Source organism: Capricornis sumatraensis, chromosome 20, assembly GCF_032405125.1.
Source record: "Capricornis sumatraensis isolate serow.1 chromosome 20, serow.2, whole genome shotgun sequence".
Classification (NCBI taxonomy): domain Eukaryota; kingdom Metazoa; phylum Chordata; class Mammalia; order Artiodactyla; family Bovidae; genus Capricornis; species Capricornis sumatraensis.
In genome coordinates this window covers 29,887,228-29,915,160 of record NC_091088.1, presented here as the reverse complement: position 1 = coordinate 29,915,160, position 27,933 = coordinate 29,887,228, and the positions used below count along the sequence as shown (strand labels likewise).

Genomic DNA, 27,933 nt, shown 5'->3' with positions numbered 1-27,933 from the left:
TATATTCCCTTGGAAAATAGCCTGGTCTGAAACCACGTGGCCCCGAGAGACTCACGGTCAGTGAAAAGGATGGCTGCTTGTGCCCTGTGCAGTGGTGTCCAGGTGCCCATGACTGCGCCATGCTGGAGTCGCGCCTCCAGTGTAACCAAATGATTCTAATCTCATATGTGACTTTCATTTCCCAAGTACTGTAGGGTCATCTGTCAAACTAGCCTTTCTTTAAGAGACCAGGTGTCAAAGGCCATATTGCACTGCCAAGCAGCTGTCCTCTTTGTTGTATTCTTTCTCCCCTGAACTGTTGAAGGGGGTTGTGTGACGCCTGCCACCTGCATGCATGGGTGCGCATGGATGGGTGCTCAGTGTCGCTGCATCAGTAATCCAAGATGCTGTTTTCATTTCCATCCAGTGCTACCTGCTTGTTAACTTTTCCTTTTTTACATTTATTATGAGCTACTGCAGTAGCTTTTATTTTGAATTTTACAAATTAATAGGAAAAGCATTGAGCTTTGTCCTTTTTATCTCCTAAAACTTTGAGGACTAAAATTTGCATCTAAATGAACAGTTTCACTTTCTTTAGGCTGATGGTTTCAAAATTTTGATCTTGCACCTCAATTGGTAAAAAAAAAAAGTTTTAGCATGTATGTTTATTATATGGGGTATTTATAAATTTTACACACTTCCTATACTAATATACAGTATTGGTTGTTATAAAACAGTAATTTTTAAAAGATGAACTAAAATAATACCTAGAACTGGTTCTTATATATTGTCTTTCCCACTGACATGGTGGGAACCGTTCTTCATACATACTGGTTTTGGGACCACACTATTTTAACCATAGCATAGTGACACTCGGGTGGGATTACAACTACTACTTTGTTGGTTTAAATTTCCAAGCTTGCCTTTTAAGTTCCTGCAGACTGAAGGACATCCTGTAATATTACTTTTGTTAACATAAAAATATGTTTATGTTAGTGGCATAAACCCAGGAATAGGGCTGAGCAGGTGTGTGCCAAGTATGGAAAACAGTTTGAGACTCATTGTTCTAGGTAACATCTAAGAGCTCTGGAGCACTGAGTCTAAGTCTTAGCATCCTACACAAGCATTAAAATATACTTACTACATTCTCCTTAATCTCAGTGTGTTGATGGCCTATCAGCACATTTTCCATACACTACGGCATTCTGGTGTCCAAGGGGAGAGAATCCCTGAGAGCCAGACTGTGATGTTTCTGTCAGTTACATCACCTACGGTACCTCTTAGGCTGTGAAAGATCGTGTAACTTGCAGGTCACTTCTCTGCACTGAAGGTACCGAGTGATGAAGAAGTTGTTTTTCCTTAGTATTTCATTCTTCATCTTAGTTTTTTTAGGGCCTGGAGCCACTGTGGACAACTGTTAAGCAGCAAAAGAGGAATTACAACATGGGCATCTTTTTTATACTTACTTCTTGCAGGTACAAGCTATGATGCTCACCTGTAAAAATGTCATTTCTTAATTCTTATAATTCCTTTCAATAAAGGAAGATATTTTCCCCCCAAAGAGAATAGCTCTTTTTATCAGATTATCTCTGTAACACATGTTCATTGTGGAGAACACAACATATAAAAACATAAAGGTCACCTGGAATCCCACCAGCCTGTGACAGCCACTGTGTGCTGTGTAATGTATCAGTTTGGCTAGACTGAACTACATTTCCCAGGATTCTGAAACCTCTTTCCAGTTAGAAAGTCTGTCACCAAATCATGTCTGACCCTTCGCAATCCCATGGACTATAGCCCACCAGGCTCCTCTGTCCAAGGGATTTTCCAGGTGAGAATACTGGAGTGGGTTTCCAGTTAGACTGAGCCCCAAGTTCTTGTGCAAGACGGAGGGCCAGAATGAAGCGGTAGTCATTCTGTACCTCACACACATTGTACTGAGTAACTTCACTGGTGGCTCACTTTCTCAATGTGAATCCACGTCTGCGCCTGCAACTGCTCCACTTTCCACTGGCTCTTCTTTCAACTTCTCTGATGCAGGGTCTCCCCTACACCATCGAGGTCAGGCAAGAACTGACATAGATTTTAATGTGTCCTGGTGGGCTCCAACTTGTTCTTCCCAACTCTACATCCTTTGCGACTGCCTGTCCTGTGCACTTCAGCTTCCAGCATCAGACTAGAAAACTTAACTTTGCCACTCCCTACAGCTGTGTAAGCTCAAGTGTCCTTGACAGATTTCCTTTATCATGTCAACCATTATGTAAATTAAGAACATTTTCATAAAGTTATTTTGACAGCATATTAGTATTTCTGTTGAGAAGGAAAATTAAGTATTTAAGGAAGAATCCTATAAATAATCTAATTTCAATCCCTCATTTAAAGATGTAGAAAAATGAAATGCAGACAAGAAAGAAGCTGTTAACACTTTGAACTCGGATTTTCTACAGCTTGTAGCTTCCCTCCCAAACTCCTCTGAATGTGGTATTTCTTTCCCAAAGAGTACTGAAAAATAACAATGCTTGGGCTGCCTCTGTCAGACCAGCATTTCCTCAACAAATAAGTTTTGGCTGCAATATCTCTTCACTGTCATTATATACTTACCACTATTACAACTGAGAAAATACAAACCCTGTTAAAAGGGTTCTTGGTAGAGTGAGTGACACCAGAGGCAGGCCCTTCAGCCTGTGTGAACTGGACATTTCTATGAAAACATGATTCCTTCTCTGATATAAAATCAGTCCACACAGAGTAGTTTTGAAAACTACTTGGAACTTGCCCATGTGGCTTCATTTCAGATTTCTGTACCACACAGATGAAAAGATGACTCATAAGCTGAGCATATAGTGCAGGCAGGGGCCAGATGGGGAAGAGGCAAAAATGCAAAACACCATGCTGCCATGGTGTCTTACTGTACATTAGTGTCAGAGTGGGACTGGAGTTGACTTAGTTTTGTGATCACAGGACTCTGCACTGGCAGATTTATAACTGCTAATTATAAGATGTGAAATGTTAATAATGCTGAAAATCATTCTGGTACAGTACTTCTGCTGCTGCTGCTGCTGCTAAGTCGCTTCAGTCGTGTCCGACTCTGTGCGACCGCATAGACGGCAGCCCATAGGTTTGCATAATAGTTGTCGAGATCCTAGTTCTTTCACTTCTGGAGCTACTGACAGGCTTACTGAGAACAGACACTTCACGGAGGATAGCAGGTGCTTTTCTCTGCTCAAGGGATTGGCGCAGTACCATAGGAGGACAGAGCTGATTAAGATGCAGCCCAGCTCTCACTTAATAGAGGATTTATATAAACACAATATAATAAGAGTTAACAGACATGGGAGAGGAAAGGTCTCCTGAGAGAGCATTTGAACTGAGCCTTGATGTACCAGAGGGCTTCTCTGGTGGCTCAGACAGTAAAGAATCTGCCTCCAATGCGGGAGACCCAGGTTTGCTCCCTGGGTTGGGAAGATCCCCTGGAGAAGGACACGGCAAGAAGCATCCTCCCAGATAGCAGAATCCTCAAGCTTCTAAATGAAAGCAGAGCGTTCACTTAAAGCTACAACAAAACTCAGCGACGAAACTGAACTTAAGCTGTGGCTTCTAGAAGGCACTCAGATCCTCTCACCACAGAAAAATACGGCAACAAAATAGAGAACTGATAACCAAACACTTTTCTTTTCCCTAAGCTGAATGTGAATGACGTCTAAGAGGATAAAAAGTTTTATCCTTTTTATCATTATCCTGGATTAAGGTTTTATGAACAACTGTCATCGCATCTAGCATTTACTCACTGGGGAAGTTTGAAATAGCAGAAAGGGCCATGACTACTTGGTTTGACTCCACACTGCAACTTACCAAGCACTGGGACCCTGTGGAAAACATTCTGCCTCTCTGAGCTCAGAGACAATAACGAGATGATTAGATTATTGCGAAAGTAACCTATTTATAATCTACAGATCAGGACTGTGAAAGATACCCTGCTGCAGAGTGACTCCTTCAAGCCTTGTCCATGAACATTTTTAGGTCGTAAGGAGTTTGGGGGCTGAAGAACAACAGAATGACCTTTAATGAGATGATTCCTTAAGGGTCCCTAAAAATAAACAATGCCATACAATTTAAAACCAGCACCAGGCTTCCCTGGTGGTCCAGTGGATAAGAATCTGGCTGCCAATGCAGAGGACACAGGTTCAATCCCCAGTCTGGGAAGATTTCACATTCCACTAAGCCCAGGTGCCACAGCTACTGAAGCATGTGCTCCTGGAGTCCGGGCTCCACAACAAGAGAAGCCCGAGCACCAAACCAGAGAGTAGCCGCCGCTTGCTGAAACAAGAGAAAGCCCATGTGTAGCAATGAGGACCCAGCGCAGCCAACATATATAAATAGAATTTCAAAAAATAAAAAGCAAATGCTTTTAGAAAAACCAGCACCAACTAGAGATCATCATCTTAAAAGGTGTAAGTCAGACTACGGCTAACCAGAAAAAGACCCCACAGTGGGACTTGAGCTTTGCCGGTAGCTCTGTGACTCTAGTAAGTACTTAGTCCCTGCACTTCAGTCTCCTCATCTTCGAAGCAAATAAAAGATACTTTACTACTCTGGAGATTATGGAAAATAATATACGAGGATGTCTTTTGAGCTTACAGATTTCAAAGTGCAAAACAAAAGGTGTTATAGGGGCTTGGTCTCATAAAAATTAGAACTCTAAAAGCTCAAATTTCAGAAGTGGAAGAGGTGATCCTCCATGGCCACATGGAGGACACTAGTAAAGTTAATTTGCCACAGAGGAAAGGCCTAGCCTCTGTATGTTCTCTATGGGGTTGCATATTGGTCAATGTTCTGATGCAGAGCACAGGTTAGACAACTTGCTAGACAATTTTAATAAAAGGATTACAGCGTGCCAGGTGATTTACAGAATTACTAAGGTGGTTAAACAAAAAACCTGTAGGATGCAATTCCAGAATCTCTATACTGCAGAGGAGCTGCTCCTACCAGATCAGGAAGGTAGGTGCTTGTGAAACCAGGAGGCACCCTGTATTACCTACATAAATACAGGACTGCCTGACTCTGAGCCACTAAATCAGCTACTGCTACTGGATCTGAATAGCTTAACTGTGCTCCATTCAAGAAACCTTGTGCCAAACCAGGAAGATGCCACTATAGCTTCAGAGGCCCACATCATGCCAGCTCTCCTACCATCCAGAATCTATTTCTGCTAAATGGGCAAACCTCAGAGACAGAGAACCTCTGCTGTAACCCACACTGGTCAAATGCATGCCCCAGCATTTCATTTTTCTCATTTCACATTTCAAGTGTGAAACAGAAGCTGAATCAAACCTCGATCACCAGCTGAAAACTGGAGAAATCTGTTTTAGCTTTCTGCTCTTCATAGGAAAAGGAAGTCGTCATACTTGAAGAAAACTGGAATAGATAATTCTGAGCCAAACCTCCGTGACTGCTTTAAGAATTCGCTCACTTCTTCACATTCGGCTCTGAAAATTCCAAACTTTTCTGTTTTGTTATACAGAGAATTTGATCCATCTTTGGACCCAAGTCTACAACATTCCTACTGTAAATAAGTTCTTAATAGATCCATATTTGGGACCTCCCTGGTGGTCCAGTCGTTAAGAATCTGCCAGGGGACATGGGTTTGATCCCTGGTTGGGGGATTAAGGATCCCACTTGCCATGAGGCAGCTAAGCCTGTGCCCAGGCCCAACAGCTAGAGAGTCCATGTGCCACAATTAAGACCCTATGCAGCCAAGTAAATAATTGAAAAATAAATATACTCAATAAGTTGATGGGAGGTTTTACAAAAAGGTGCACAAAATGAATATCCAATTTTTGTTTTTCTCCACACAATACAAATGGTTTTATGCAGTCCTGATGTGATTCATACAGTCAACACAAAGTGCAACACCTTTATGTTATAATGGAAAAGTAGATAATTTTTAATTACAATTTTAAGAAAAGATGTATCTATACACTGACTTTACATACATACAGAAAAACTGGACTTTGAAGCCCTAATGTTTCAAAAGTGTTCATTTCCCTCCATACAAACCAGTATTACTCAGCAACAGTACAACTGATTTTAAAAAAATAGAAAGTGAATACACTTCTAAGAGGCAATGCTTTGTCTCTTCATTGGTACAACTCACCAAGGTTGTTTTTGCTCTCAGCACCCTGGGTTCACCAGGATGTGATCCAAAGCAAACCAGCCTTGAAGTTTAAGGAAACCTTTTCTAGGAACCTGGTTCCCTGTCTCTCCCCTCCTATGAAGAAGCTGTCCCCACCCGCATGATTCGGAACAGCATGTTGATGTTGTTGCTTCGGATCGCGTCCCGACAAGCAGTGATCACCTGGTTCTTTGGTTTTCCAACTGTCAGAGAAGAAACACCATATCCACGTGAGCCAAAGGATGATTAAAGCGAAATTATCAACCAGAAGCCATCTTTAAAACAACATAAAACCAGGGTAGAGAAGAGTTAGAGATAAACAGTGTTTAATTTTTAAAAAGTGCTTATTTTCGGCTACACTGGGCCTCTGTTGCAGCACTCCGGCTTTTCAAGCTGTGAGGAGCGGGGCTGCTCTCCAGTCGCAGTGCATGGGTCTCTTGCTGCAGTGGCTTCTGATGCTGCAGAGCACAGGCTCTAGGGTGCTGGGGCTCAGTAGCTGTGGTGCACGGGCTTAACTGTTCCACGGCCGGTGGAATCTTCCCTGACCAGGGATGGAACCCATGTACCCCACACCGGCAGGCGGATGCTCAACCACTGGACCAGGAAGTCCTAGATAGTACAAATTTATCTTATCTTACCATTCCCTAGAAAAGATATTCTCATGTGGAACTTTAATCACAAACCGAGCTTAGAGACCATTTTATACCTAGAAACTTAAGAGTCAGTTTTACAGAAAAGGATCAAACCTTATATCCACTTACCAAAGATTGTTTCTAAAAGGAAGTCAAAGCACTGACCCAAAACAGCAGATTCCAATAGGAGTACTTAAGGCTTTCCTCTTGGGAATATGTCACTCAGTTTTTCTTCTGAGGATGCAGCAAGTTCGGGAAGATCCCACATGCCTTGGGACAACTAAGCCCGTGCACCCCAACACTGAGCCTGTGCTCTAGAGCCCATGTGCTGCAACTCCTGGGCTCCCTGCGCCTAGGACCAGTGCTGGTCTGCTAGCCACAGCTGGAGAAGGCCCAAACACAGCAACAAAGACCCTGCTGCTGCTGCTAAGTCACTTCAGTTGTGTCTGACTCTGTGCAACCCCATAGACAGCAGCCCACCAGGCTCCCCCGTCCCTGGGATTCTCCAGGCAAGAACACTGGAGTGGGTTGCCATTTCCTTCTCCAATAATGAAGACCCTATATAGCCAAAAATAAACAAATCTTAAAAAAAAAAAGGAACAAAGTTTTTTACCATCTGAAGTTGGCAAACTAAAGCCAAACAGTAGGCTGGCTAAACTCAAGTGAATGGTACCAACTCGAATGTGAAAGGTATCTTTATAGATACAAGCCCTGATAGGAATTCTTGAAGCTACCACCATCTTTAATGGTTCTTGCCCAGAAATTAAAGAAGAACTGCAGTGCTACAAAAAAAGACTTACCACGCAGACGACCTGCTCTTTGAATGGCTTGATTTACTGCTTTGAGGCTTCCCAACAGTTCTGTGTGATTGTTACAGCGAATTTTATATCCATTGAGCAAGTCTTTATTAAGGTCATAGAGTTCCATATAGCGATTCTTCATTGTTTTCCTGTGTACATCAACAGAAGGTAAACATCACTGGACCTCAGTATGGCAGGCTTAAATGAAAAGATTTGCAAACTTCTTAGACATATTGAATAAAGGATCAAACCAGATTTTTAGCTGTACTGTCATTAAAACGGTAAAAACAGGGTAACTGCTAAAGTCTGCTTTGAAAACACTGAGCATATTCTGTGAACTATTCTGTTTCTTCCAAATGAAGACAAGTGGCCTTCCTTGGTTATTAATCCATGGTTGGTTTGAATTTAGGAACCAAGAATTATCATGCCCATGATATAAGGGGTGGGGAAAAGTCAGCAAGGTGACAGGCTATATTCCAAGCTTCAGACTAATGCTGACAGTTTCTTATCAAGCTAAATATACACTTACTATACAACCCAGCAATCACATTATGACACATTTCACCCGAAAGAATGGAAACATGTCTGTAAAAAACCTGTATGCAGATATTTATAGCAGCTTTATTCTCAATCACCAAAGTCTGGAAGCAACCCAAATCTCAATTAATCGGTGGGACATTGACCAAGTATGGGTATCAATACAATAGAATATTCAGCAATAAAATGGAATGAACTACTGGTAACGTACAACATGAATGAACCTCAATGGCATTATGGAACCTGAAAGAAGCCAGACTCAAAAGGTTGATGCCACGTATGTGGATTCCATTTATATTGTCTGATTCCATTTATGTGACAGTTTGGGAAAGATAAAACTATAGTAAGAGAAACTGAGAAATACTTGATTTCGGTAGTAGCAACACAGTTGTATAAATTTCCCCAAATTTATTGAAGTGACACGACTCTTCACGACCCCATGGACTGTAGACTATCAGGCTCCTTTGTCCATGGGATTTTCCAGGCAAGAGTGCTGGAGTGGATTGCCATTTCCTTCTCCAGGGGATCTTCCCGACCCAGGAATCGAACCCGGGTCTCCCGCATTGCAGGCAGACGCTTTACCATTTGAGCCACCAAGGAAGCCCAAACCTAAAAGGGTAAATTTTCTACGTGTATTTTATAAATTACATATCAACCAACTTGGCTTTAAAAAATAAAAACCGTGTGCATCTGACAGTTTCTAAACGAAATATAAATCAAGAAAAAAGGAATTTTAGGGGTTGGTCACTTCCCTCTAGTTTTTTTTTTTGTCGCTCAGTCATGTCTAACTCTTTGTGACCTGTAACTGCAGCCTGCCAGGTTCCTCTAGCAGGAAGATAGCCAGGAATTATCCAGGCAAGAATATTGGAGTGGGTAGCCATTCCCTTCTCCAGGGGATCTTCCCGACCCAGGAATTGAATCTGGGTCTCCCGCACTGCAGGCAGATTCTTTACCGTCTGAGCCACCAGGGAAGCACAGTCAAATGCCTAAGGCCAACAACATCTCTTTGCTAAAAAAAAAAAAAAATAGCCAGAGAGAGAAAAAAATGGGGAACCCTAGAGATAAAGGTGGCAAGAAAAAGCACGTGTCCTGGCCATGGTACATACTCACATGTCCCTCATCAGACGGGCATCTTCAGCTTGGACCAGCAAACTACGGATCAGATTAGAGTTATCAGCCATGTCAGCACTGAGCTTCTGATGTGCTGAGTGGTATTCATCCACCTGGAAACCATAAACACCCAGGAATTTAAAAGGCCTCACCAACTTCCTGAAAACTAAATAAATTGAGAAGGAACTGTCTTCTCTATACCGAGGCCCTGTTTTTTCTGCCATTCACTTGTTCTATCTTAACTATCCTCTGTTGTTTCACCTCCTCTTCAGTGAAATACTTAAAATGACATTCTGTGTCAAGCTCTTCCACATCTTAGCATTGTGAGCCCAAGCCACACAAATACTAACATTTTAGAGGTTTGGGGTGGGGATGTTGTAAGTGGGGACCCATCACAAGCCTTACTTTTGATTTTGGGTTCTTTGTTGTTGTTTAGTCGATAAGTCACATCTGACTCTTTGCAACCCCATGGACTGTAGCCCGCCAGGCTCTTCTGTCCATGAGGTTTTTCAGGCAGGAATACTGGAGTGGGTTGCCATTTCCTTCTCCAGGGGATCTCCCTGACCCAGGAATCAAATTCGTGTCTCCTGTATTGTCAGGCAGATTCTTTACCACTGAGCCACGTGGAGAAGCACTAAGACAGAATGCAAAGTATATACAACAGATAAGATGAAAGGCTAGCAAAGGAAAATGTTAATATATATACTTTTCAAGTATCCTTCCAAACCAAGCACAGAAAGCAAGTGCTTAAGCTAACCACTCACTTTTATAAAAGAAATCCTTTAACTCATGAAGTCTCTAATACTAGCTCAATTTTTAGTTTAAGAATTTTCCAAAGTTCTTTAAGACATGACTATCATGTAATATATGTACATTTGTAGTTTCATTAATGTAACAGAAATATTGCAAACATTATTAGAACACCGTGTTCTCACAAATTCATCCACCAGGTGCCCTCACCTTAACTAGCACCTTTCGTAATTCTTCAAAGTAGACAGGGAAATCAGCTTCGACCTGAAGGTCTTCAATAGCAAAAAACGATGCCATCGACTGGATGATATCACCAGCCAAATCGATATCATCAGTATTTACAGTGATCTATCAACAGGAAAAAAGACAAGTTAACAGCCTCAGATAGCTGGAACAGTACCTGAACTTCCCCATATTCAACACATTTATTGAAACATAAATTTATATGCAGTGATAAAAATTAGGTCCAGCCCTCAAGAAAATAACATTATTTCTAGCAACAGGCCAAAAACAAAAAAAGAATCAATCCTTTTGCCTTATAAATGGAACAACAAAGTCATTCAAACAATGAAAACCTTTTGTTCTCTGTATTCCTAAACCATCCCAAAGGGAAAGTGAAGTCGCTCAGTCATATCCGACTCTTTTCGACCCCATGGACTGTAGCCTACCAAGCTCCTCTGTCCATAGGATTTTCCAGGCAATAGTACTGGAGTGGATTGCCATTTCCTTCTCCAGAGGATCTTCCCAACCCAGGGATCGAACCCGGGTCTCCCGCATTGCAGACAGATGCTTTACCGTCTGAGCCACCAGGGAAATCCAAACTAGGTGACAAACAGGTGAAGGGAAGTGGGGGAGAGAGGTAGAAAAACCACTGATCTACATTAAACGCCTGTGTCAGAGGTGATAACAGTCTAGGTTGAGACACGTGGTTTTACGACCTTGAGACTGGTGTCACCCGCCTTGCTTAACACTGAGTGTTGTAAACGTTTACATGAGAAATCTGTGTCCGTGACAGTAAAAATTACCTCTCCACTAAGTTTTATCTTTATATACAGCTGGCCACCGTTCCGTAGGGAGGTGAAACACACTTGAAATGGAGCGTTCTGCATGTTAGTATCCTCTGGTAACAGAAAGTTCTGGTTGAGCCACATAACAACCTTAAAGACGCAGAGTGTGAAATGAATTTCCATTTTTTAAGTACAGTCATTAAGAGTTACCCTTCTTTCTAGTTTTACTACTTGGTTTAAAAAAAACAACAATAATTACAGCTCTTCCCCCACCAAGAAAACACTACTCATGCTTCTTTTTCCCACCTGATACGTGTACTAAGTAACATGCACAATTATATCTGGTCCCATAGCATGCGTTTTCTACTCACAAGTATTTTAAAATTTTTAAATTTATTTATTTAGTTTTACTTTTTGGGTGCACTGTGTGGCATTTGGGACCTTAGTTCCTCAACCACAGATTGAACCCAAGCCCCTGTAGTGAAGCACAGAGTCTTAACCGCTGGATCAGCAGGGAAGTCCCCTACTTAGACATAACCTTATATGCAATGTAGACACGATTCAAGTATGATGCTAATTCTGTTTCGATGAGAGCTATTCTGTGGCTCTAGCCTGCTTAAAATCATTCCACTCCACCCTTTAAAACGTTTGCACGCACAGACACAGAGATAACATCCACATTATAAGAATAAATCTTAATATAAACAACAGTAATACTTTACAGTGGTTTATAACACAGGTTCCACATAAGATCCACTTGTGAGGCATTTTGGAAGGGGCCACCTGTAGAGTTTCAAGTTTCACAGACCAGTAAGGGGCCTGAGAATTTCCATGATTAAAAAGCCTCACTGAGAATTCTAAAGTCCAGTCAAGGTTAAAATCCACAGGTATTACCAGTTCTTTAAACTTTACAAAGTGCTGTTATACCAATTCTGTAATCCTCAGGGGCCCCCTGTGAGGTAATATTATCCTCAATGAGGGGAATTCCACAAGACCCCTAAGAATTTACTTAGTTAAGGCAGCACTTGAACCCCCACGGTATTCCCATTTCCAAGGGCCACTCTCTTTCCATTCTGATGCAGGCTCCTCTTAAAACACTAGATCTGGACAATCCCACTAAGACTAACAAAAAAAGAGGAGTAAGAAACAGAGGAATTCACCTGTGACTAAGGATTGCTTAGGTACGTAACTTTCAATTAGTGACTCAAAATGAATATTTCTGAATTGATTAGCCAAGATAAATATTTTTGAATAATTTTTTCAAAATGGAAGAAGATATTTTAGCAACATTTTTGGTACTTGTTGTAAACTATCCAACTCCAACCTAACTCCTTCATGTCATATTTACTAAAACCAAATAACACACTCATGTAATTTCCCCTTTTCTGTGAAATAATGTCAAAGAGTCTAAAGTGCAAACAGGTTGCAAAGAGAAAAGCCAGACACTCACCCTCTGGGCCCGTTCTGCGATGATAAAGTTGACGTAACTGAGGGGCTCACTGGCGGGGTCCGGGCTGGTGAGCACATACATGGAGAATCGGGGTAGCTGTCTTGTCAGCTCAAACACGTGAAACTGGGTGCTATGGCCAACCAACATAATAGAAGAGAACTGTTTGTGTTGAATGTTATTTCAAAGGGAAAGGCCCCCCAGATAAACATAAGGTCACTACTGAGTCAAGCTGTTACTTATGGGTTTCACTAAAGAAACTGTCTACTCTCCTCCCCCCAACCCTGCCTCAAAAAAAAAAAAATTGAGGGTTCAAGTCCCACAGTAACGGGGTTTGGGATTTAGAGGCGTGAGTCTGTGTATACATATGCACACACCCAGGATTTACAACACCCAAAAAGGAATGTGAAAAGGTTTCTATCTTCCACAAATCGAGTGCTCTTCTTCACTGGCTAAGGTTACATATGACTGTCATATAACAGAACCTAAACCCCCGTAGTCTTGGTGGCCAAAACTATCCATTAAGTGTACTTTTGGAATTGCTGTGAATATGAACATCTGACTAAAGCCAGAAATAATCATTTCAAACTTAAATACTTTTTATTTATTTTTTGGAAAGCTTTCAAATTAGAGAAATAAGAAGCCATGGGAAACCTTGCCTGGGTGGAAAGAGCCATTAAGTGGCTTCTCTGGCCCCGGAGAATCCATGGCAAGAGGGGAAATCTACACTTTGTACTGTCCTCTCAGTGCTGCCTGGACATGACCCGCAATGTACAAAGGGTCACCTGCTCCTGTAGCCCACGAAGGTTTTCAAGTGCAGGTCCACGGGGATGTCCTTGGGAGGTGTGATGGGGATGCGGACGGAGCTGGAGAGGTGGTGGACACTGGGGTGCACCACGTGGCTTTCACCCGCAAAAACGCCCTCCGCGAAAATCAGCACTGCTCGGATGATGGTGTCTGCAGGGAAAAGAGAAGACAGCAGTCCAAGAGCCGCTCCCAGACAACACAGGCGCCAATGACCACCAGCCGTGTGTCAGTAACGCCTTACCATTAGAGGTGGAAATGCACAACTCAGCGTGGGCGGCCTGCACCTCGCTCCCCAGGTGGACGGAGAGGGCAGTGTGGAGTTTGGTGTTGGCAGGGATCACGCCCCGATGCCCATCAGCCTCGTTCAGTGGACTGCTCAGCTCAGCCTGGAAAACATGCAACCCCCCCACTTCCAACTCAGTCCCCGGAACAGTGAACTCATGTCAATTTTAAAAACAGCTATCTGGCTTCAGAAGACACATCCCCTGTATCTTATATTCATCTGAGTCTTTAAATGTCAGAGAACTCACCTCATTAGTGCTCTCGCTGTAACCTGGCCTTTTCCCAAAGGAAAATACCCTCATCCCTTCCTGTGGTTAGGGACCACTGCCGCCCAGCACGCCGTTTACACCCTAAAAACTTATTTATTTACTGGCTAGGCTGGGTCTTCGTTGCTGTGTGGGCTTTCTCTCTAGCTGTGGCGCACGGGTTTCTCACTGCAGTGGCTTCTCTTATTGCAGAGCGTGGGCTCTAGGGTGCTCGGGTTCAGTACCTGCAGCTCCCGGGCTCTAGAGCACAGGCTCAGTAGTTGTGGCGCACGGGCTTATGTGCCCCGACGCACTAAGCGTCTTCCTGACGAGGGATCAAACCCATGTCTCCTGCATAGGCAGGCAGAGTCCTTACCACTGAGCCACCAGGGAAGCCAACCACCTTCTACATTGTTCTGTATTGTTCTGTTTTAAATGACTAAAGAAACTCACTTAGTGTAGCAAATTCAAATAGTTATACATGATGCGACAAATTAAAATCCTACTCCCCAGCTCACCCTCCAGCTAGTCGGGTAAGTACATGTACACACGTACACACACACACAACAGCAGACCCAGAGTCTCTGCAGGTGTCCACGTTTGTTATTTATGGTTGAAAAAGATACTCTAAACACACTATTCTTGCTTCCCTTCACTCCATAATACCAGACATCCTTCCACATTAGTCCACATGTATATACTTCATTCTTTTGAGCTGCTTAATATTCCCCAGCCCACCCTCCCTATGACTGACCAAAATTTACCATCACTTCCAACTGTTCCCTGCTACAAACAGCACTGCAGTGTGTTCGAACACTCGTGCAAATCTCTCTCTGGCTGAGCTCCCCAGCAGAGGGATTTCTGGGTTAAAGGATACGTGCCCTCTTCATTCTGACGCTGGCAGAAGGGCCAGGCCATCTGCCCACGCACCAGCGGGGAGGGGGAGACCACGCCCCGCCAGATGCGGAGACCCTCCTTTCCCAACTGCCCATCCTCCTGGTCACTCTCAGCCTCCCGCGTGCCCGTCCCACCTTGGCGTTTTCCTCATAGTTGCGGAGCTCCAGCAACAGGTTCTGTTTCTTCTGACTCAGCTCTCGGATCAGGTCCTGCTCTACGCTGATGTCCATGAGGTTGCCTCTCATCTCAGCCGTGCCCGGCAGGTAGCCCCGGACTGACAGGAGGGGAAAAAAAACCCACAGGACTGAGGGAGGGCCCAGGCACAGCCAGGTCTTACTTTTAAGTCATCAATGACCTAGTCTTAAAACCTAAGTTCTCATTTCCCCAACTCAGGTGAATTCTTTAGGACAAAAGGGTATCAACACAAACACTTTATGGTGAAGTCATCAATGACCTAGTCTTAAAACCTAAGTTCTCATTTCCCCAACTCAGGTGAATTCTTTAGGACAAAAGGGTATCAACACAAACACTTTATGGTGAAATCTCCCGGGATTCTGACCCAATCAGACTGAGAAATCTGAATTCTCAAAGATCTCTCCTATCCCAATTTACTTTCTCCATCCACCGAGCAGCAGATTAACTGTTGGCAGCCATCCATCCGGTAATCTCCCTCCACCACACCAGCAATCGCAGATGAAAAGTTGTCCTTAAAGATGACCTCCCCAGTCCGGTCACTTCGAGCATCGACCTAAAAATAGAACAAGAACTTGAAAATAGCTTCTGCTCTAGGTTCTTAAAAATGACACAAAATTTTCAAGTACAATCAGCTTTAGTCTAGAAGTTTTTAAGAGAGCTCCAAGGAGGGGACTTCCCTGGTGGTCTAGTGGTTAGGAATCCACCTTCCAGTGCAGGGGATGAGAGTTTGATCCCTGGTCAGGGAACTAAGATCCTACATGCCACTGGGCAACTAAGCCCTCTCGCCACAACTAGAGAGCATGCACACGGCAGCGAAGGATTCCTCAAGCTGCAACTAAGACCCGATGCACCCAAATTAAAAAATAATTTTTTTTTAATGAGTACTCCAAGGGGCTCCCCCTGTGTCTTCTCAATACATACCTATAACCAAGGGGCCAAGGGACCTCACTCAGCTCTGTTTTTCCTTAAAAGCTGTTTTACATACTGGCCTAGTATTTCATTTGGAGAAGTGGGTTGGCTGAGAGACAGTACTTTTAGAAAATATATAACACAGTGTGAAAGTCCAAACTCCCCAGGTTCGAATTCCAGCTTTGCCACTCACTACCTGTGGGATCTTGGGCAAACCTCTTTAACCATTCTGGACTTAGCTTCCTCATTTGGAGATCAACAATAAGAACATGAGGAAAATAACTGTACCTACACGTCAGGGTTGTAACAAGGTCTAAAAGGGTTAACATGTGCTAAGCAGGTAGAACAGGGACTGGCACATAGAGGTATACAAGACATATTAGCTCTGTATACAAATTTCACCTTTATTATATATAAACATACAAAATACATTACACCTAAAATTTTTATTTATTTGGCTGCGCTGTGTCTTAGCTGTGGCATCAAACTCTCAGCTGCAGCATGGGATCTAGTTCCCTGACCAGGGATCAAACCTGGCTCCCTGCATTGGGAGTGTGGAGTCTTAGTCCCTGTTCCACCAGGGAAGTCCCCAGTTATATCTAAAGTTTGAAAGATGCCAAGCAAGCCCAGTCTCCCACCATCCACGCTTCTGGAATAGCCCTGTTTAAGGTCCCTTTGCCACGTGAGCTACTGAGATACTGCAGAGAGCCCTATAATCATCCACATCTCTTCCCAGAGGAGTCAGATAAATGCATCACTGACCCTTCAGAAACGAGTGCACCACAAAACAACAGGGAAGGATAACCACCTAAAGTGAGCTTTCATTCTAATCAAGAACACATGCATTATTGATAAAAGGCTGCTGCTGCTAAGTCGCTTCAGCCGTGTCCGACTCTGTGCAACCCCACAGACTGCAGCCTACCAGGCTCCTCCATCTACGAGATTCTCCAGGCAACAGTACTGGAGTGGGTTGCCATTGCTTCTCCATGATAAAAGGCTAGCTACAGAAAATCTAACAGAGCAAGCATCTCAGTGACCACTATTTTTGTCTTTTCATAAACAGCCTTTTGGGCAAAATTTTGCAGTGAAAAACACACTAATTTAGGTCATAGGTTTCTACCAGCTCCTACCCCTTGGCTGGAGAATACCATGCTCTTAATAACAACATCAGGTCAGCCTGAAAATTATGGATGCAATGAATAGCCTGTACTGACCAGAGTTCTTCACACATTAACAGAAGCCTCGAACTCAGACTGAACTGAACTTGCTTCATTCTAACTTCTCCATGACCTTCAGCACTGCGTTTCTGTAATTTCTAGCAAATAAGAGGGTTAACTTGCTAACTAAGAAACAGGGCTACAAATCTGTTTTTCTGTGGATTTTCTATTCTTTTGCTTTATCAACATGAAAGTTTTGCCATGGAAAAAATGACCCTCCAACTCAACAAATGACCTACTAAAGAAAAACTTAGTTGGCTAGTTGCATTTAAATTAAGTAATTTTGCACCTATGTTCACCTGGTGGATCTATATTCCTTTTAATGTTGTTTCTGTTGAGTGAAGACAACAAGTGTTCCACTTATATAATGAACTGTATAGTTTGCTTATCTTTTGTATGGCTTAGAACATACAAATTATGACTATGTAATAGAAATTTCTTAAAATTTTGAAAGCATTTAACTAGACAGACTTCAAGGTTTACAGTCAGATCTGAAGGTTACTTTCGATAACTTCTTAAGTAGTTTTCTAATTCTTGAATCAATCATAATAATTTATATTCCCCCAGAATAGGGTCCCCTTTTATGGGTTTTCAAGTTTCTTAATAAGCAACTACACAGTCTTCCTCTGTAATTTTTAACACCTATACCAAAAACAAAACCAAGTGGAGAAGTAGGAACCAACGTAACAGTTTTTTAGAATCTGTTCTTCACACAGCACCTAAAGAAGGTTACAAGACACTGGCCAAAAGTGAAGAAAAGTCAAAGAAGAAAAGCTAGAACTACCTGATCTCCTTCAGGCAGTCAGCACTGACGGATGAAAGAGCTAGGGCAAATGGTATCCATGGGGATCTGGCAGCTCCTTCGGCAGTTTCTAACAAGACAATCCTGACTTGCCAAGAGACTGTACAAAGTTCTGGTTTAGAGTTAAAAAAGGAAAGAAGCAAAAAAAAAAAAAAAAAAATCCTAGTTTGAAGTTATAGCTTGGAAAACAATGATAACATAACTCTTTCCACTAATTCTAAGATTTTAGTCAAACTTGAAGATTTACCAGAAAAGAGCTACATACACAGTTCACTACTAGCTTACTAAAAATCCTTTATTTTACTTGCCTAGGCCTATGATCAACTTGATTGATTCCCATCCCTTCAAGTAAGGGAGTTAGACCTTCCCTGGAGATCTTCCCTCAAATAGGGCTTATAAACCGAAAGGACACTCACTCACTCTGCAGTGCTGATTACCAGAGCAGGAAGGAAAAATCTAGGAAGATTATGAAGTTAAATTTGAAAGCACAGCCAAGGAACTCAAGTGCATATTCTCGTGTTACTGTTTGGAGTCATACAGCCAATATATCTCAGATAGTTACTACTTTAAATTATACTTGAACACTACTATTCAAACTTACCTTCCCATTGGACCAACCAGTTATCAGTTCACACACTCCATCAGAGTTAAGGTCAAAAGCATGAATACTCATGGCATGATTTTTGGACTGAAAAGGAAATTTCAATAATTAGTATAGAAGTCTCTCAATAAGTATAAAATGCTTGAATATCAGAGGCTATATCATACAAACTTTAATTCTCCAGTATCGGGCTGTTTTGTCATACACTCCAACGGTGCCATTGGAAAGGGCATAACCAAATCGACTGCCATACATGGGGCAAAGAGAGGTGATGATCTGCAAAAAATAATGAAAAAGATAAAGTTCATTAAGGCTCAATTTAGTGCAAAGTGACTTTATAAAACTGCATACCTTGATACAAGTGTGTTAAAATTAGGTTTAAATGCACTTCCAATCCATTAGTGGGGAATGTGTTCTTCTCTATGATCCATGTCCTCTATTCAGATTTGGACCATAAGAATTAAACTCACAAAGTTTACTGTTTTAGATCAAGCATATGTAGCAAATTTCAACAAATTATTTTTTTAATAATAAAATCGAAAAATTAAGGAGGAAACAGACTATGTACACAAGATCTGGAATATGTAAAATTGATGTTATACACACTAGATCAAATATTTTAATGATTATTTCAATTTCCTTACCTTACAATATCCTACAATCTAAATTTTAAAAGGACTTATAAAATCCACAATTAATTATCTTTTAAGAGTATACTTTTCCAAGGTATAATTTACTGTTTACTAGAAGAAAACATGAGGAGAGGTGAGGAGATACACCTCGTCCAAGGTAAGGAACAGTGGCTGTGCTTTGCTGGAGCAGCCGTGAAAAGATACCCCACGTCCAAGGTAAGAGAAACCCAAGTAAGATGGTAGGTGTTGTGAGAGGGCATCAGAGGGCAGACACACTGAAACCATAATCACAGAAAACTAGTCAATCTGATCACACAGACCACAGCCTTGTCTAACTCAATGAAACTAACCCATGCCCTGTGGGGCCACCCAAGACAGGCGGGTCATGGTGGAGAGGTCTGACAGAATGTGGCCCACTGGAGAAGGGAATGGCAAACCACTTCAGTATTCTTGCCTTGAGAACCCCATGAACAGTATGAAAAGGCAAAATTATAGGATACTGAAAGAGGAACTCCCCAGGTCAGTAGGTGCCCAATATGCTACTGGAGATCAGTAGAGAAATAACTCCAGAAAGAATGAAGGGATGGAGCCAAAGCAAAAACAATTCCCAGCTGTGGATGTGACTGGTGATAGAAACAAGGTCTGATGCTGTAAAGAGCAATATTGCATAGGAACCTGGAATGTTAGGTCCATGAATCAAGGCAAATTGGAAGTGGTCAAACAAGAGATGGCAAGAGTGAACGTCGACATTCTAGGAATCAGCGAACTAAAATGGACTGGAATGGGTGACTTTAACTCAGATGACCATTATATCTACTACTGTAGGCAGGAATCCCTTAGAAGAAATGGAGTAGCCATCATGGTCAACAATAGAGTCCGAACTGCAGTACTTGGATGCAATCTCAAAACGACAGAATGATATCTGTTCGTTTCCAAGATAAACCATTCAATATCACAGTAATCCAAGTCTATGCCCCAACCAGTAATGCTGAAGAAGCTGAAGTTAAATGATTCTATGAAGATCTACAAGACCTTTTAGAACTAATACCCAAAAAAGATGTCCTTTTCATTACAGGGGACTGGAATGCAAAAGGAGGAAGTCAAGAAACACCTGGAGTAACAGGTAAATTTGGCCTTGGAGTACAGAATGAAGCAGGGCAAAGATTAATAGAGTTTTGCCAAGAGAAAACACTGGTCATAGCAAACACCCTCTTCCAACAACACAAGAGAAAACTCTACACATGGACATCACCAGATGGTCAACACCGAAATCAGATTGATTATATTCTTTGCAGCCCAAGATGGAGAAGCTCTATACAGTCAGCAAAAACAAGACCGGGAGCTGACTGTGGCTCATATCATGAACTCCTTATTGCCAAATTCAGACTTAAATTGAAGAAAGTAGGGGAAACCACTAGACCATTCAGGTATGACCTAAATCAAATCCCTTATGATTATACAGAGGAAGTGAGAAATAGATTTAAGGGACTAGATCTGATAGAGTGCCTGATGAACTATGGAATGAGGTTCGTGACATTGTACAGGAGACAGGGATCAAGACCATCCCCATGGAAAAGAAATGCAAAAAAGCAAAATGGCTGTCTGAGGAGGCCTTACAAATAGCTGTGAAAAGAAGAGAGGTGAAAAGCAAAGGAGAAAAGGAAAGATATAAGCATCTGAATGCAGAGTTCCTAAGAATAGTAAGAAGAGATAAGAAAGCCTTCCTCAGCGATCAATGCAAAGAAATGGAGGAAAACAACAGAATGGGAAAGACTAGAGATCTCTTCAAGAAAATTAGAGATACCAAGGGAACATTTCATGCAAAGATGGGCTCGATAAAGGACAGAAATGGGATGGACCTAACAGAAGCAGAAGATATTAAGAAGAGGTGGTAAGAATACACAGAAGAACTGTACAAAAAAGAGCTTCATGAGCCAGATAATCATGATGGTATAATCACTCACCTAGAGCCAGACATCCTGGAAGTGAAGTCAAGTGGGCCTTGGAAAGCATCACTACGAACAAAGCTAATGGAGGTGATGGAATTCCAGTTGAGCTATTTCAAATCCTGAAAGATGATGCTGTGAAAGTGCTGCACTCAATATGCCAGCAAATTTGGAAAACTCAGCAGTGGCCACAGGACTGGAAAAGGTCAGTTTTCATTCCAATTCCAAAGAAAGGCAATGCCAAAGAATGCTCAAACTACCGCACAATTGCACTCTTCTCACATGCTAGGAAAGTAATGCTCAAAACTCTCCAAACCAGGCTTCAGCAATACGTGAACCGTGAACTTCCAGGTGTTAAAGCTGGTTTTAGAAAAAGCAGAGGAACCAGAGATCAAATTGCCAACATCCGCTGGATCATGGAAAAAGCAAGAGAGTTCCAGAAAAACATCTATTTCTGCTTTAGTGACTATGCCAAAGCCTTTGACTGTGTGGATCACAATAAACTGTGGAAAATTCTTCAAGAGATGGGAATACCAGACCACCTGACCTGCCTCTTGAGAAATCTGTATGCAGGTCAGGAAGCAACAGTTAGAACTGAACATGGAACAACAGACTGGTTCCAAATAGGAAAAGGAGTACGTCAAGGCTATATATTGTCACCCTGCTTATTTAACTTACATGCAGAGTACATCATGAGAAACGCTGGGCGGGAAGAAGCACAACCTGGAATCAAGATTGCCGGGAGAAATATCAATCACCTCAGATAGGCAGATGAGACCACCCTTATGGCAAAAAGTGAAGAGGAACTAAAAAGCCTCTTGATGAAAGTGAAAGTGGAGAGTGAAAAAGTTGGCTTAAAGCTCAACATTCAGAAAACGAAGATCATGGCATCTGGTCCCATCACTTCATGGGAAATAGATGGGGAAACAGTGTCAGACTTTATTTTGGGGGGCTCCAAAATCACTGCAGATGGTGATTGCAGCCGTGAAATTAAAACACGCTTACTCCTTGGAAGGAAAGTTATGACCAACTTAGATAGCATATTCAAAAGCAGAGACATTATTTTGCCAACAAAGGTCTGTCTAGTCAAGGCTATGGTTTTTCCTGTGGTCACGGATGGATGTGAGAGTTGGACTGTGAAGAAAGCTGAGCGCCGAAGAATTGATGCTTTTGAACTGTGGTATTGGAGAAGACTCTTGAGAGTCCCTTGGACTGCAAGGAGATCCAACCAGTCCATTCTGAAGGAGATCAGCCCTGGGATTTCTTTGGAAGGAATGATGCTAAAGCTGAAACTCCAGTCCTTTGGCCACCTCATGGGAAGAGTTGACTCATTGGAAAAGACTCTGATGCTGCGAGGGATTAGGGGCAGGAGGAGAAGGGGACGACAGAGGATGAGATGGCTGGATGGCATCACTGACTCAATGAACATGAGTCTGAGTGAACTCCAGGAGTTGGTGATGAACAGGGAGGCCTGGCGTGCTACGAATCATTGGGTTGCAAAGAGTCGGACATGACTGAGCGGCTGAAGTGAACTGAGAAGAAAACATAATCCTTTAAAAAGCAAAATCCCAGAATACCATGGATTTGTACATATCTAACAATATACAGAGTGCATATGTTATACTGGAGTATTAACAGGACTGTGAAGAGGATTTAACACACTTAAGAGAATTTACAATTACAATTTACAAAATCTACAGTTTTAGATACTGAACAAAATTGTCCTTAAAAGTTAAAGCCACAGTTTAAAGATATCTATGACCCTGCAGATCTACTTTCTAATTCTGACTAATGTAAGAGATAATAAGAAATAAACTGTATAAAGTAGAGAATAGTTTTGTAATTTCTTCTACACCTACAGCTTTTCTATAAAGCCACCCACTTCACTTAACTCTGAATACAAAATGCCATGTGGGACTCCAGAATTATTTAGCTCAAGGCATTCTTTTGGCAGTACTCTTCACAATTTCGCTGATGTGCAAAAACAGATGTGAACTCAGAGCAAAATCAAACCAAGAGGACAAGAAAACGGCCCTGAAATGAACAATCTTATACAGTCCCCATTTTCCTAAATTTAGCCCCAGTTTCCCTAGGTCCCTTAGTCCTTTATAAGGTCACTAGTTTCTTCTTTTGTGGACTAGAGGACCAACAGGCATGTCAAATTCCTCGCCATTATTTCATGTTCTCCTGTCCTTTTCTAGGATTTAGGGAAAAAGTGTTTCACAGAATGTACTCCTCTCGCATCTAGTATTGACAATCAACAGAAACCCAACAAAACCTCAGTGATTCCTAAAATGGGAAAAGATTTACTATGAATTTAAATGAAAGGGAAACGGTAGTGCAGTGCCCAGCACCTACAGGCAGTTCTCAAGCTGGCAATCCCCTTCAACAATCTAATGAAAGGGAAGGACCATCTCTCTAGAAAAGCAGGCATGAAACGCAGCCAGGTACACAAAATCGCCAGATGGACACACATCTTCAGCCACGCTCTGCTTTGGGCACTCACTTCTCCCCTCCATCTTCCTCTACCACAACCGTCAGCTTACAAGCATAAAAAATGTGAGTACATAAGAAGTAGAGTCAGAGTAAGTAAAAAGCTACAGTAAAAGTGAAGAAGTGAAGTCGTTCAGTCGTGTCCGACTCTTTGCAGCCTCATGGACTGTAGCCTACGACACTTCTCTGTCCACGGGATTTTCCAGGCAAGGTACTGGAGTGGGTTGCCATTTCCTTCTCCAGGGGATCTTCCCAACCCAGGGATCAAATCCGGGTCTCCCACATTGTAGGCAGACACCTTACCATCCGAGCCACGAGGGAAGTCCACAGTAAGGGTAAACCCTTCAGAATCACGGATAACACTTTATATATGAATATGCACGTTTTGCTTTTTGGTCTTCCTTTTGCAGGCAGGGGAACAGAAGCCTGATGTTCCTAAACAGCTTTTGTAAGCAAAGAGAACCAAGGATGAGTTCTCGTCCCAAGGGGAGCTCTCAGGCTGTTGCCTTCAATCTTTTCCGATACAGCCTCCCAAACAACGGCTGATTGATTTCTGCACAATACCACCATTTCGATCTCTAAGACTTTCTTCTGTTGTTTTTCTTTTCTGTCCATTTACAGGGTTCCCAAGCCAATGCTCCTTTATTTCCGTCTCCTTCCTTAATTTCAGTTCAGTTCAGTTTAGTCACTCAGTCGTGTCCGACTCTTTGCGACCCCATGAATCGCAGCACGCCAGGCCTCCCTGTCCATCACCAGCTCCCGGAATTCACCCAAACTCATGTCCATCGAGTCAGTGATGCCATCCAGCCATCTCATCCTCTGTCGTCCCCTTCTCCTCCTGCCCCTAATCCCTCCCAGCATCAGAGTCTTTTCCAATGAGTCAACTCTTCCCATGAGGTGGCCAAAGGACTGGAGTTTCAGCTTTAGCATCATTCCTTCCAAAGAAATCCCAGGGCTGATCTCCTTCAGAATGGACTGGTTGGATCTCCTTGCAGTCCAAGGGACTCTCAAGAGTCTTCTCTAACACCACAGTTCAAAAGCATCAATTCTTCGGTGCTCAGCTTTCTTCACAGTCCAATTCTCACATCCATCCATGACCACTGGAAAAACCATAGCCTTGACTAGACGGACCTTTGATGGCAAAGTAATATCTCTGCTTTTGAATATGCTATCTAAGTTGGTCATAACTTTCCTTCCAAGGAGTAAGCGTGTTTTAATTTCATGGCTGCAGTCACCATAAAAAATAAAGTCTGACACTGTTTCCACTGTTTCCCCATCTATTTCCCATGAAGTGATGGGACCAGATGCCATGACCTTTGTTTTCTGAATGTTGAGCTTTAAGCCAACTTTTTCACTCTCCACTTTCACTTTCATCAAGAGGCTTTTTAGTTCCTCTTCACTTTCTGCCATAAAGGTGGTGTCATCTGCCTATCTGAGGTTATTGATATTTCTCCTTAATTTAGAATATCCTAATTATCTTTTTGGTTTCCATCTTGCCCAATCCTGGAAAACCAGCAGCAAATAAATATCCTAAGAATACCAAACCATAGGGATAAGGGCAGTCTTTAGACACTGTTTAAAAAAAAAGATAACTCTCAGAAACATTTCCATTTGAATTACATGAGTGAGTCTAATCACAAAGAAACTAGTCAAGTTCTCTGACATCTAGTTTTTAAGTCTACCAACAGAAATGTGCTTAAGAAGTACTTAATTTGAATGAAGAGAAAAACTCTAAAACCCTCATATACACAGTTCATTCAATATTCAATCCCATTTAATACACATGATAAGAAGCAGGAGGACCTGACCATGCCACTTAATAGCCATGAGCTTTCGAGAGTAACTTCACAAAGAAATGTAACATGTTCCCTCATCTGTAATAGCAGAACTACTGATTCCTTCATAATTGGGCTGCTGTTGGATTAAATGAGTAGCTCATGTAAATAACTTAGAACAGTGTCTGGCATATATCAGGTACACAATAAATGGTTGCCATTGTTGTTATTATTATACAATAGCTCACTAAAAGAAATACCTTTTTGTGCTCCATAATTTTTGTCTAATCAAGTGTTTTCAAAATATATCTTTTTAATTTTTTCATTGGAGTACAAACGCTTTATAATTAGTCTCTGCTGTACAACAATGTGACTGAGCTGGATATATACATATATGCTCTCCCTCTAGAGCCTCCCTCCCACCTCCCCATCCCTCTGGGTCATTAGAGAGCACTGAGTCAAAATATATCTCGATATAGGATATTTAAAGGCTTCTTTCTCTGTAACGTACTGCTCTATTTAATCCCCACAGTCTTTACCGTAAAACTGGGTAGTGAAATGTCCCAGCACTCTCATTTTATGCTACATTTAACTATGCTAATCTGTCAAGGTTATCATGATTCTGAGGTGGTGCTTACCTCTGTTTCTGACATTTCTGCCACAATCTCATCTTCTTTGAAAACTCGGATATCAAAATCCTCAGATCCAACAAGAAGCTGAAAGGGGAAAAAAAAAAATCAGGCATATTTAGTTCAGTACGTGAAGACAGCAAAATTTCCATAAATAAAACAAAAAAATTGCATGATACTCTGTATGCTGCTAGAGGCACCCAGGAATTCCAACTTCTCGGTGATGGATCCTCAGAAAGGATCCTTCCAACGAGAAGGTCACGAGTTGGTCAATGAAGAAACAGTGGTTACTACATTGGTCCTGCCCCGTGGGCACCTCCCACCAGAACAAGTTCTTTCACCAGGCACCTGGCTCAGCATCCGTCTGCCTGCAGGTGGAAGCCCTGCTTCAAAAGCCAGAGCCCAGTACCTGCAGACAGTCAGACGGTAAGTCAATGTCCAACACAGTGCTTCACTGGCTGCTCAAGAGGTTGATTTCTAGAGACACCGCTAGAGTAATTTAAAAAGCTAAAAGCCAATCTCTAAAATGTCCAGATTCCTGAAAAAGTTGGCCAAAACTGAGAAGTAAGTACTAATACGATTTTAAAACATTGGAATCAAGTTATAAGACTATGAAAGAGGCTGTGCTCCCAACAACTCTTCTGCCCTCTCCCCCATCAGGGGTCTTTGAAATATGGTCTTGATCTCTGCATTTGACAAACAAATGAATTACTGTTCAAAAGAGAGGAGAAAGACAAATGAGGCCAGTTAGTCCATCATTCAGGCAACAGAACAGCAAAATCAACCATGAGAAGCGAACACTTCTCTCAAAGCTAAGCTCACTGTCCTGGGGAAATATATGTACTCAGCTAAGCCATACACACAAGAGAAGGGTCTCCTCCCCCACATACCTCTTTCTTCCCATCACCATCAAAGTCACACAAGGCCAAGGAGTGAACGTTATCTCCAGTCACCTGAAAATAAAACCCAAGTCATTACTACACCATTTCTTTTCACTTAATCCAAACACAGGAGCTACATGAAAGGCAGGACGAAATAAACCATGAATTCAAAATTCACATTACTCACATCCTTTTTTTAATGTATAAAATTATAAATACTGTTTTATTTTGTTTCCATTATTCATTACTGTCTGTGGTTAAACAAACAAGCAAACAAGACCTAAAGAACATTAAAAAAGTAAAAATGTTTAAGAGTACTAAAGAGAGTATTTCGTTCTTCATACCGTCCAGAAGACATCATTTCCTTCATGATTGAAACCCTGCAGAGCACAATTTCCACCAATAATTGCAAGAGGGGAGGTAATGTCTCCCAACATCCCCAGCACAATTGCATTGGCCCCATCTGCTACCTAAGAGGAAAAACAAAAGAGACAAACCCTCAGACACAATGCTGCACAGGCACACTGGAGGTAAGTATATCCTTTTTATCTGGAAACTCAAAGGCTTCTGTCATCATTTCTGAGAAGCCACCTGGTCTCCTGAGAAGCAAGCCAGAGCTGTCCATTGAGGACAGTGTCTGCGGCTAACATGGCTTATGCAACGATGAGCACTGACTCAGGACAAACTCAGGCCCTTGGTCTCTCACACTAACCTGCTATGAAAACCTACTCTAAAACCCCAGGCTCTCTAGCACCACCGAGTTCTAGAGGCCAAATTCTCAGAGAATCAGACTTATGCCATTAAAACACCCAAACTTTTGTAATCTATTTTAACCACTTTAGATGGAAATCTAGTAATACTGATTAATTAGTTCTCTTACTACTGCTCATTTTTACTTGTAAGTACTAAAAACTACAAGCACCTATAGACCCACCATTCTGAACTAGTACATGTCTCAGACTTCTTGAATAAAGTACATAAGCACAATTTGATGAAAATGTTTTAAAACTGATTGTGGTGAAGGTTACACAATTCTCTGAATAAACTGAAAACTGCTGGACTGCATGCTTTAAATAGGTGAACCGTACGGTATGTGAATTATATCTTAATCAATCTGTTATAGAAAAAAGGTAAAAGATTACATGTCTATATCATGATCCCATTTTGTAAACAAAGAATTTACTCACA

At 42.0% G+C, this 27,933-nt stretch overlaps 1 protein-coding gene across 2 annotated transcripts in view; it reads right to left on the bottom strand.

The window, feature by feature from the left end:
• Nucleotides 1-5,971: 5,971 nt before the first annotated feature.
• BBS2 (Bardet-Biedl syndrome 2) overlaps nucleotides 5,972-27,933 on the bottom strand; it is a 107,339-nt gene continuing 85,377 nt past the window's right edge. Inside the window, exons 3-17 of one of the 2 annotated variants that reach the window (XM_068992043.1) lie at nucleotides 27,090-27,211; nucleotides 26,755-26,817; nucleotides 25,874-25,951; nucleotides 18,561-18,665; nucleotides 18,390-18,476; nucleotides 15,278-15,413; nucleotides 14,800-14,939; nucleotides 13,483-13,627; nucleotides 13,220-13,391; nucleotides 12,438-12,567; nucleotides 11,006-11,137; nucleotides 10,191-10,328; nucleotides 9,231-9,343; nucleotides 7,584-7,732; nucleotides 5,972-6,354 (exon numbers count right to left, since the gene is read on the bottom strand). In XM_068992043.1, the coding sequence (XP_068848144.1) occupies nucleotides 6,248-6,354; nucleotides 7,584-7,732; nucleotides 9,231-9,343; nucleotides 10,191-10,328; nucleotides 11,006-11,137; nucleotides 12,438-12,567; nucleotides 13,220-13,391; nucleotides 13,483-13,627; nucleotides 14,800-14,939; nucleotides 15,278-15,413; nucleotides 18,390-18,476; nucleotides 18,561-18,665; nucleotides 25,874-25,951; nucleotides 26,755-26,817; nucleotides 27,090-27,211 (1,817 nt within the window). In that variant the 3' untranslated portion in view covers nucleotides 5,972-6,247. Of the gene's footprint in view, nucleotides 6,355-7,583; nucleotides 7,733-9,230; nucleotides 9,344-10,190; nucleotides 10,329-11,005; nucleotides 11,138-12,437; nucleotides 12,568-13,219; nucleotides 13,392-13,482; nucleotides 13,628-14,799; nucleotides 14,940-15,277; nucleotides 15,414-18,389; nucleotides 18,477-18,560; nucleotides 18,666-25,873; nucleotides 25,952-26,754; nucleotides 26,818-27,089; nucleotides 27,216-27,933 lie in introns of both variants that reach the window. The other variant, XM_068992042.1, reaches the window with a different exon arrangement.